This window comes from Cydia amplana, chromosome 21 (genome assembly GCF_948474715.1).
Source record: "Cydia amplana chromosome 21, ilCydAmpl1.1, whole genome shotgun sequence".
NCBI classification, from domain to species: Eukaryota; Metazoa; Arthropoda; class Insecta; order Lepidoptera; family Tortricidae; genus Cydia; species Cydia amplana.
This window is the reverse complement of record NC_086089.1, coordinates 10993998-11006320: the sequence shown is the minus strand read 5'-3', so window position 1 is coordinate 11006320 and position 12323 is coordinate 10993998. Positions and strand designations below refer to the sequence as shown.

Sequence of the window (12323 nt, the reverse complement as noted above, 5' to 3'; positions counted from 1 at the left end):
GTAGACGATTGGTGCTTTGGTTTAAAAGGGGCTCTACTTTTTAATTTTGTCACTTTCAGTATGAAAAACTCTAAAAAATAAATATTCATCCAGTTCACGTATTCTTCATAGTTTTTTCTAAAAGTTTGATTTACTTACTCTTTTCTTGGCAAATTAAAAAAAATCGTGAGTTCAAGCCTCGATCAAAGAGAATTAAATCACTACGTTTTCGATTGCGCCCGATAGAGCCAAATGCTCTTAGAAAAAAATACAAAAAGAGTGTGTAAAATTATGTATCTTATGTATGTATGTATAGTATAAACTCTTTATTGTACAAAACACAGAACACAAATATATGGCACAAGATAGGCAGATCTTATGAGATACATTGCCAAGAAAAGGGGAACATAATTCATTTTTTTGACATCAAATAGCTTTCAATGACACGAACGGACTTTGTATAGTTTCATATATATTTTTTTTTTGTTGATTTCGTTCGAACAAATGTATTCATTTTGTTTCTTTAAATACTAGTCTGTCTAAACCTGGTCGGAAATTTTCAAAAAGTAGGCCTCTAAAGTTCTAGGTACTATACTGACACCTCATGTTTTAAATGTTATTTTGTTTTTAAACCTCGATTAATACTTTCGCAGTTAATTTCAATTACATATATAACTAAATAACATCGGCGTGAGTTTAACTTACACTTCACTTGATATGACATACGACTGAGCATTTAAGGCCAAGCTATACCACATGTGAATAAAGACGAATTGCATTCGCATTCGGTGTGCATTGGCCTTAAGGTTGGCTACTTATCTTGTTTTTTTTAACTATATTTCTAAAAGGAATATGTAAAAAAGTAATCTCAACCCTAGAGTTGAAAATATATTATAGAGTTAGACCAAGAAAAGTCTGCAACGATTTTGATGGCATACGCAGTACAAGTGTTATTTATACGTCATAATTTCATAGAAGCTTGACGTTTAAAATAACACTTGCAGACTTGCCTTGGTTTAACTCTAACGTTTTCTTATTATCGTTAATATGGATATCAAAAAATCTTACTTTATTAATAAAATGAACTTCGTTGTATTAATAGTATTATACAAATAGCCAATTATTATATTTCACTATTTTGTTATCAAATGGTTCTATACAATGGTACTAAGTTTTATATATTTTTCGTTTTAATTTTTTCCAATTTACGAAATATTGTTTTTATAGTATTGTGGCTGTGAAAAAGTTTCCATTAAAATGATAAAAGATGTAATTAATGTATATTTTGATTTGTATAGTTCATACTGGCTACTAGAATTGTCGAAAAGAGTAGGTATAAATAGGATTGTTGCTAACTCGCTTACACTTATGCGTATTAAAATGGAAATATGCTTATTCTTAAAGTATTAAATACCACTACTTGTTTTAGAGTACCAATGCATGATAAAATGTTATAAGTACTATTAAAAACTTGCGTGTATCGGGAACACGCTATAACGAATATACAGGTTGAAATTTTATCTGCCATACTTTGCGTACTACGCAGCAGTGCGTAGTGACCATGGTCTAATAAAACATGGTCTTCTCTTCCCAGAGTGTCACTTGCCTACGTCACAATAACATTGCCACTTTATTTCAACATTACATGTTACATGGGTACATTATATCTATGGTTAATAAGTTAAAATATTTCTTTATAATTTTATAATTTTCATTTATATGTATTTTATCTTAAATTTTACAATATCACCTCATTTTTAATTATTCGTTAGCAATATCTTCCGATTCACGAAAGAAATTTCAGACGTTCGGGTAATTCTGTTTACACTACTGGCAACACAGGATAGCGCTGTCACATTTGACAATCCGCCATTTTGTCCCTGACCGTCATCCTTGTCGAACGCGTATTAATTGTTATTTCCTTCTCGCTCAGTGTCAGCAGTCGCAGTGTTTTCCAAACTTTTCACGTCGTAAGCTTGGTAATTAATGTTTTGTTACGAAAATGGTTGGCTGCTCTATTCGGAACTGTAAGAGTAGGAGTGAAAAGTGCAGTATAGATTTGTTTTATTTTACTATGTTTCTACATGAATAACTTAAAATTAATGCCGTTAAAATAATTTTCACCGTCGGTTAAAATTCTCCCACATTTTAAAGTTTGAGAACCTGTAAACAGCATGATGACGTAGGCAAGTGACAGTTAGGTCATTCGCGAATCTCGGAAGAGAGTACCAGGCGGAGTATATTATTATACCATGGTAGTGACTTTATACATATGTCATACTGAACAATTTTTATTATGGGACTAATGCCGAAATTGATCCAATGATCATTAAGCTTAGAAACAAATTATTAGTGAAAAAATTCACTGTCTAGTGTCTTGGGCGGGACTTGAACCCCCGATCACTGGGTCGCTAGCCCAGTGCTCTGCCATCTGAGCTGACAAGACCGTACGTTAAATTTAAAAATTTTCTCGTCAATTATCTATTGGGAAGGCGATATTAGATGAAGTGGCACTTCGAAATTTATGCACAATGTGACTAAAATTAAAAAAAAAAATGGCGTATGGTGTCTAGCCTAAAGCTTTGGATTCCTCCGAAAACGGTGCCGTCATATGACGGCCGTCATATAGCGGCAGCAAAAGACGGCCGTCTTTACGGTGGCGACATGTGGAAAGTACCACGGCGTCATAACACACCGTCATCCACCAAGGTCAAAGCGGCAAATTTGAAAAATGTAGGCGCGATGGGATAACGTCCCATAGAAAATTTGAATTTCGCGCCTTTTCCTACTGACAAGATTTGCTTGATCATCTATAATTCACTTGGAGGATGAAATATCATCAGACAAGGAAAATAATCGTAGTACGGAATCATTTATTCAAATCTCGTGTCATTTATTTCAAAATGGCGTCACCGCTATCTAATAAAATGTTCACGAAACTATCGACAAGGTCATGACGGCCGTCATCTTACGTTACGTTGACAATCAACGTAACGTAACGCCGTCTAGGAAACCGCGCCATCTTGTTTACATAGACAACGTTCTAGTGACGTCAGTCAACGCTATATAGCGGCCGTAATATGACGGCACCGTTTTCGGAGGAATCCAAAGCTTTAGCCCTTTGTCTTATTTTAATAATAAAATGTGCCCTTTTTATTGCCAGAAGGAAATGGCAAAGAATACAATTTGCTATATGTGACGTTATCTATGAAAAGGGACCTTATTGTCGATGGCGCTTACGCCATTATTAACGATGCGCAGATATAAATACAATGCCGCGCGACGCTGTGCGGCGTAAGCGCCATCGACAATAAGGTCCCTTTTCATAGATAATGCCCCATGTGGTCTGGGAATTAAACTATTGGTCCTTTAAACCTTGCTAATTTGCCTTAGAAGTCAAGTTTTTAGGGCTACCCCACACTGACGTCCTTTGAGCGTCAGAGAGCCATGGTAAATGGCGTTGCCGTACAGTTGCGCCAACGTTGCGTCGAGCAGCAGCCATATAGTTGACTAAACGCCGACGCTCGGGAGACGCTAGAGTGGGGCCTCTCTTAAGGGGCCCACTAATTACCAGTCCGCTGGAAAATGTCGGCCTGTCAGTTCGGAACTGTCAACTTTTTGTTCTAACTGACAGGCCGATATCGTCTGGCGGACTGAATCAGTGGGCCCCTTTAAGGACTAGTTTAACCAAAACTGATTAAAGCAACTCAACAGAGAACCAGTAACTATTTAATTTACCACTCCCAAGGTTTTTTTTAATTCACGCGGATTCTTTCAACCATTGTTCGTATTTTACTGCGCCATCTATTAAACAGAAGATAAAATCAAGTTTTATATAATTATTAAAACTGCCTCCCAGTAAAACATTTTGCATTCATTATATAAAGGGAAATTTGGTAATTAAAATAAGACTAAGGTTGAATTTAAAGTGAATGAGTTGGCTGGTGCGTTGGGTCTTTTAAAATCTTTGCTTACCTCGTATGTAAGTCTTGACTATTTGGAACCCAAAAACTGTTATAGTATTGGTTTACCGCTTAACCTAGACGGTTCGTTGGCTAGCTGCTGTGAAAAAGTGAAGGGTACACGGAAAGAACATGTCTAGTCACTTAAGTAACTTTTTGAGTAATCGCGTTTTTAAAGTTTGGAACAATGTCAAAATGTATGTGAATTCAGTGACTAGGCGTATTATACGGTGGTAACAAAACATATAAGTAATAGTTCATTAAAAGATCTACATTTTGATTTTTCAAAAAAGTGACTAGACATGTTCTTTCCGTGTACCCTTCAAGTAAAGTATGGTTCATGGTTCTGTTAGCGACTGGTTGGTATGATCTGTAAGTCAAAATTTAATACGAACGGAAATAGCTCATGTACCGTCTTGAGTTAAGCCGTAAAGCTATCAACAATTACGCAGTTTTTTAGTAGGCATACTACAAATATACAATTAGGTTTGTACCTATCTTGGCTAAAAGCTTATTAGCTAAAAGCTAAATGCAACTATTTTTAATTATTTAATGTTAGTATTTGATTTTAGTTTTTAAGTATAACTGTTAAAAGGTTTTATCGTTATAATCTTATGATCTTTAAATGACAAATGCATAGAAATTATTTTCTTTCACTAAAGTCAAGGTGGAGGTCCTATGTACAGTATTTTATGCACATACATAAATCGATTAATATGTATAACTTTTATTTTTATAGTTTTAATAGTTAAATTTTGACTACTTAGTAATATGATCACTAATTCTATGACAGTATTTAAACTTGCCTTTCTTTTGGGCACTCAATAGAAAAGAGTTCCTAAAATATCAGTTTTTGGGCTCTAAAAGTATAATATAGGTGTTGTTATTAGAATTGTCATAGTGTATGTTATAGATTTATAGACATCGGATCTAGGGTATTGAAATGTATAATTTTAGTACCTGGTCACTTTTATTAATTAGCAGTTTTTTTACAGTATTCTAAACCGGTCACAATAAGAGGGTTTAACATTTGTTTTTAATCATGAAGTCATAAAACAGGAGTAAAATAAAGAAACGGAAGAGTCCTTTAAATTTTCGATGTAGTTATGTAATGTGCTTATTATAGCACAGGATGTCGTAATGGAGCACCAGATGTACCATCAGCCGTAAAAGTGCATGGCGACTTTAACAATTAATTCATTCGTAATTTCTCCATGCAATTTCGCAGTTCACTGTACTGTAAAGAATATTTACTATAAATGTGCGGCTACGCTCCCCTGACGTAGTTGTATAAAGGTGTTACTCTGTTTCGTTTCTATACTCCTGTGGATATAAATTGTATACCCCTAAGTGCTATGTCATGACATGATTGACAATAAACTTAGAATGAATTGTTGTATGTTAATGTTATGTATATGATGTTATAGAAATATCACTTAAAATTATATGTTTTCGATATAACACTAACAATAAGTATACTTATATCGACCGGGATATGAACCGTGATTAGTGATTACCTTTTGTATTGTTTTCGAGCTCCCGATATCCGCTCCGCTCCGCTATCTTCAATTACCCGTGAACAAGATGCATTTAACTGCGTCGAAATATCGGGAGCTCGAAAACAATACAAAAGGTAATCACGGTTCATATCCCGGTCGATATAAGTCTAGTGAAACTAACCGTGAATCATTTAAAACACTTACCTACAATGTTATGTAGGTAATCTTTGGATATTTCGGTATTTCATTTAACAATATTTTAGGTTTATTATTTTGTATAAATGTTACCTACGTTTTAAATGAAATAGCGCTTATATTTTTTTCTTGACTTTTTGTTTGACATCAAGTTGTAAATGTTCTAAATGACATGAATATATAGTTCAATTCGTTAATTTTCAACTTTGCCAAAATCTTATTAATTAATTGTGATTAATTTGTGATTTTTTTTTACGTTAGTTGAGACAGTGATTATTGTTAAAGTGCCTTTGTGATTGTTTTATTTGAAAACAGAATGTTATCGTGTATACTATGGTACAAGTATTATTTTTTATACTTTTAAAGTTAAAGTAAAATTGAATTTAAGTTCACCATCATGTTTTTTTGTAAATTGAATGAAAGTAACAATTAAATAATACCGTTGCCATAGTAACACTATATACTAAAACCATAGAGAAATATAAGTAAAGAAAGAGTGGTAACTCCATAAATCAGTGTTCTTACCAAAACGCGAGTTATTTCTTAGTCGACATCTAGCCTCAAGAAGCGGACATTATCAGTTCTGCTAGTTGACAATAGATGTCGCGGCAAAGTAAATCTCTAATGCTCAACAATTTTCAGCTAATATTATAACCGAATGCACTGGAACTCTATTATCAACTCCTTCCGCTTATAATATTAGTTGTAAATTGTTTTAGCAGTACATTTTTCGTCAGTAGCGACACTTGGGACATCTGGTGTCAAGTAGCGGTACTGATAATTCCACTACTTGACGTTAGATGTCGACTACGAAATAACTCGCGTTTTGGCAAGAAAACTATATATGGAGTTACCACTCTTTCTTTACTTATATTACTCTATGCTAAAACCTACTAAAGTATAAATGAACTAATTCTAAGTATAGTCTTCACTCTCGATGTGTAGGTAGGTTATCTGTTCAGATATTAATGCAGTTTTTAACTTATAATGTACATAGAATTGTCCGACACATAGCTTAATTACATAACTAATGGCAATAGCAGTATGAAAATCGTGAAATAAACATTACTACATAAGACAATATTCTTATTGAATCCTTACAAAAGAAATTTTGTGATAATTTAAAAGTTGTTTTAACCTTAATTCAGAATAAAATCAAAATACATACATATATCCAAATACCTACTACCATTACAATCATATTGTATCTATATATTTACCTGTTGCGGTGTCTTGAATATACAATACATTTGTATTATTCATTTTCACTTGTTTTAAAATACAACATTGGAAATTCGCGCCATGAAATTTATATTTTTTTAATGGTTTGTAAATACATATACAGCCAACACCGCAGCTAGAACTACCATAAAGTGTCTAAACTTTAAAAATTGTAAAAATGCTTCTATAGATAAATAATAAAAATACATAACTGTAAGTTAAAAGACAGAAAAATTGTGCTACAGTTAAATTTTGTTATGTGATTCTGTTTTAAGTATGGCTTGGTGAAATTATTAAAGGAAATCCGATTATTTTTGTGGTTTTAATGGTAATTACCCCTTATCTAATTCTAAAATTAGGCGAAAAAAATAAAGAGGGTAAGAGTACCTATATATAGTTGGTAAAACCGATTTGTCAGTCAGGTAAGAACCTAAGAACCAGGAAAACTATACTCATCCTTTTCTTTTGGGTACTAGTGTAAGACAAAGATAGTATGATTCTCTCAATCTATCTTTGAAATAAGACAGTCCTTTGACAAAACTATAGATGGTCAACCAAATCTTGTCAGAAAAAAAAGGCGCGAAATTCAAATTTTCTATGGGACGATATCCCTTCGCGCCTACATTTTTCAAATTTGCCGCCTTTTTCTACTGACAAGATCTGGTTGACCAAGTATATGACACCGTAAGATTGTGAACCCGTTAGTTTATAATCTAACGTAGGTTAGGTTAGGTTAGATTATAATCTCCCTACCGTCAGTTTATAATGTAACTAGCGAGATTATAATATGACGAGTGTTATAATTTTACGGTGACATATATATTTCAAAAAGTTCTAATCAATTCGAAATAAATATAAACGCTACAACCGTATAACATGCGTATAACGGAACGAGAGTGGTTCGTTCCGAAATCTCGTTGTGACCTGCACATTCTGCAATCTTCATTTACTTATATAAAAGGATGTCAAACTGTTGGAAATAATTCAAATAACATTATACAAGAATATAATATTATTCCTTTTTCGAGTTAATAATAACCACACAACACTATGGAATTAATTTGTATTTCCATTTTGTTACTAACTTATGACGTGTTCGTCAACATTTTTATGTTTCTGAACGTTATCTATTAGCTGAATTCAATGATTTGGCAAGTTCAGTTGATAGGAGAAATATGGGAGAAATACATTTTAGAATAGCTTAGCTTTACTTTCCTTTGTTATTTACAAAGGTTATTTACTATTTCTATTCTCCGTCACGTCGCTCGTTTCTGTATAATAGATCAACATTCATGCAGTAAATCAGTGAATAATTGAACGCGAAAGAATAACGGTAAGCAGCTAAGCTCATTAATTTTAAAGTTAGCGCGTCTGTTCGTTTTTGACTATTTTCATTATGTTTGTTTTGATAATTGACATGTTTTAGTGTTATGTAAGTAATAATGTTAATCTTAAGAACATTTAGTGCATATATTAATGGGTTTAAACAGCATCCGGTACTAGTGTCAGGTGAACGAACTTTTTATCATTATTTATTGAACGACTATTTTTAGAATATCTAACGGTTGTGTTCACTGCTCCGAGCGTTATTTACTTTCGCTTATTCAAATTAAACACTACTGTTACTAAGAGCTTATTGAAATGGGATTTAGATCTGTTAAATGAGATGTAAGTAACATTACTTTTCATTCAGTTCAAAAACATTCAATACCTATTCTGTTGTTTTTAGGCATAATTTTGAGGTTATTTGAACAATTTTTTGGCTACTGCTTCGTTCAGCAACCATCTATTTTAGTCTTTACAAATAAAAAGTCATTTCTGAATTTAAAACTTTGAGATTTGAGCCAATAGTTATATTTGCCAAATGTCAGTTACCATGTAAGGTCAATGACCCTTAACCCTTCGTATGCCTTTGTCAAAAATTTGCTACTGAATTAATAACCTGGAAGTTCGTCTCACAAGTCAAAAGTCTACAATACCAGAAAACCGTAGCTAAAAACACTGGACCCTACTCTAGTGTTGTGTTCCTGCCGGTGAGTAAGGTTGCCGGAGCTCTACGACGGTGCGGAGTGCTAGGGTCGGCAACGCACATGTAACACCTCTGGAGTTGCAGGCGTCCATAGGCTATTGAGACTGCTTACTATCGGGCAGGCTGTATGCTTTTTTGATGAAAAAAATAGTAGTATGAAAAAAATACTGTTGCATTTTGTCGCGCATCATCATGTTGCAGTTCTCTCTCTCTCTCTTTAGCCCTTTTCTACCCTTCGGGTGTAGGCCTCCTTCATTCTTCGCCATTCATCATGGTTCTGTGCAACCTGGAGCCATCTCATCCCCGCAGCCCTTTTGATGTCGTCTTCCCAACGCATATTGCACACCCCCCCTATTTAACACCCCCTGGCACTGATTAAAATAACCTACTTGGTTTCACATTACATCTCAAAACTTTTTTGTAGTAAAAGCGTTGCGAGACTTGCACCTTTTTACATGTAATGTTTTTGATGGGATCTCATCTCTTTTTGTAGGCAGTTCTTCTTTTCGGGTACTCATACCCATACTATGTATGTATACACATATCATAACTAAACATATCTTCATTCATACTCACATCATACATCGTAAAGTCTATTTTTTAATTCGGTAGACTAAAATGACATTTCTTAGTATGAAATGACATTTTATGTTCATACTATGAACTGTCATTTCAGTCTACCGAATAAAAAAATAGATATTAGTGTACCTTTACTTTGCCTACTATTTGTAGGAACTGCAACAGTAACTTTGTGATATCATATATTTATATGGGATTACAAACTTACTTATGCAGTTCTTAGATCTTTAAAACGTGACTGATATTGCAATATTTTTAGGTTTACCCTTTATGTGGCCATTAAACCCTAACTCTGTACCAAATTTCAGCTCTCTGAGTTTATGGGAAGTACTAATTCTATTCTGATGATCATGAGTGAATGAATGAGTGTCATAAATGCGAAACTTTGCTTTCGCTTAACTTCGGAACTAAATGACCTACAGACTTGAAATTTTGGATTTTAAGTATGTGATTATAGCTTACTGGATGACGAAAATTTCTGCGTTCTGGTCTTATCCAGAGGTTCTCAAATAGGGGCCTGAAAATGCGGCGAAATGGTTCCAGTAAAGGATGGTACGGCAGTGTTTGCTTCGCGCTCGACTTGGCGGGGGCGCTGCCGTGCCCCCAGATCTAGATAAGTCTTCTCTGTGAAAACGCGCATTTTTGAGTTTTTATATGTTATCTCCCAGATATTCTACTTTTATTCACAACATGCCACATTATAATGTTACGAATGTACATAAAATTGTAGTATTTGTACAATAACGTATATTCCAACGATGATAAGGTATCAACAGCTGTGTTAGCAGCTGTGATGATAACAGATAACATTTGTAATTATAAAATAGTACTCTAATAGATAACGCAGTCTGTACCGGTCTTTGGAGCAGGGCGTTTTCTTCAAGATAACTATCATTGATAATTATCCTTTTGAACCCTGGATACTTTAAAGGCATGAATGATTTGAGTAACTACTAAACGGTTTTCACAAGTTGGTTTTGGTTCTAAGATCTACCAATTTTTTCACAGTTCGCATGATGTCTAACTCGGCGGTCAGCGTCAAGTTCCGCTGGGGCCTGTCGGCCTCAGACCCCGAGGAACAACCCACCCTCATAGTGGGTCAGGTGGCCCATCTCAACGCTCTGACATGGCATGACATTCGATGCAAGCTTGAACCACGAGTTACTGAAGAGGTATGTTTAGCCCATATTATTTAGGCCTCACACCCTGATGATCAACCCACCCTCATAGTGGGTCAGGTGGCCCATCTCAACGCTCTGACATGGCATGATATTCGATGCAAGCTTGAACCACGAGTTACTGAAGAGGTATGTTTAGCCCATATTATTTAGGCCTCACACCCTGATGATCAACCCACCCTCATAGTGGGTCAGGTGGCCCATCTCAACGCTCTGACATGGCATGATATTCGATGCAAGCTTGAACCCCGAGTTACTGAAGAGGTATGTTTAGCCCATATTATTTAGGCCTCCCACCCTGATTAATAACCCACCCTCATAGTGGGTCAAGTGGCCCACCTCAACATGGCTCTGACATGGTACGATTCAGGTACACAAATCATACATTAACATGTCCCAAAATGTCCGTACTTCACGCGCATATAAGTAAAAAAAACACACTAAAATGTGACGTAATGGAACATTTTAGTATGTTTTTTTACTTGTATGTACGTGAACGTGACTTAATGGAAACTTTAAATTTCCATAAAAAAAATTGAATAGATTCTGAGTTGGAAGAACCCAAAAAGATCAGGATCTGTCTGAATCAGGTTTTTAATATTTTTTAGGGATCCGTACCTCAAAAGGAAAAACACGGAACCCTTATGGGATCACTCGTGCGTCTGTCTGTCCAACCATTCCCTCCAAGTCCCTCCTCCTTTAACTCCGCAACTACGAGGGGTATTCAAAATATTCTCGGTATGAGAATGAAAACAAACAAGTACGAAAAGTTTGATATTTTTATTTTTCAATATACTCCCCCCCTATGTTCATACACTTAAAAGATCGATCAATTATTTTTTTTAATCCCTCGTAAAAATATTTTTTATCTTTCGTGTAAAAATGCTCCTCCACTGCCGCCTTCAATGCTTCATCGTCAGAAAATTTATTTCCACGCAGATCCTTTTTAAGATTGGGGAGCAAAAAGAAGTCGCTGGGGGCTAAGTCCGGACTATACGGTGGGTGAGTAACAGTTTTAAACCCACATTCAACAATAGCTGCCTTGGCAATATGAGCAGTATGGACGGGGGCGTTGTCATGCAGAAGCAGAATACCTTTGGTTAACTTTCCTCGCCTCTTTTCTTTAATTACATCCTTTAATTGACGTAGAATGTTAGCGTAGTACTGTCCTGTGATATTTACACCTTTTCTTTATAATCGATTAGTAATACTCCTTCACAATCCCAAAATATCGTGGCCATGACCTTGCCAGCTGAAGGGATGACCTTGAACTTCTTGGGATGAGCTGAACCCTTAATGTGCCACTGCATGGACTCTTGTTTACTCTCTGGGTCATAATGATGAACCGAGGTTTCATCTCCAGTAACTATTCTTTGCAGCACCTCATCAGGATTTTCACCGCACAGGTCAATAAAATCGGAACAACAAGCTACACGCATGTCTTTTTGAAGCCGAGTCAGCATTCGCGGAACCCATCTTGCACTTACTTTTGACATATTAAGATGGTCATGTATAATATCATGTACGGTACCAATAGAGAGATTGGTTACTTGTGCTATAGATTTTACCTTCACTCGACCATCTTCCAATATAAGTTTTTCCACTTTATCAATATTTTCTTGTGAAGTAGCTACTACAGGCCGGCCAGGTCTAGGGTCATCTTCAATACTCTCCCTTCCGC

The 12323-nt window shown here is 35.3% G+C and overlaps 1 protein-coding gene across 1 annotated transcript in view; it reads left to right on the top strand.

Annotated features, from left to right (window-relative positions):
* Positions 1 to 10730: 10730 nt before the first annotated feature.
* Positions 10731 to 12323, top strand: part of LOC134658229 (probable aminopeptidase NPEPL1) — a 28141-nt gene continuing 26548 nt past the window's right edge. Inside the window, exons 1-2 of the mRNA XM_063513840.1 lie at positions 10731 to 10742; positions 10796 to 10906. Coding sequence (XP_063369910.1) covers positions 10731 to 10742; positions 10796 to 10906 — 123 coding nt within the window. The remainder of the gene's footprint in view (positions 10743 to 10795; positions 10907 to 12323) is intronic.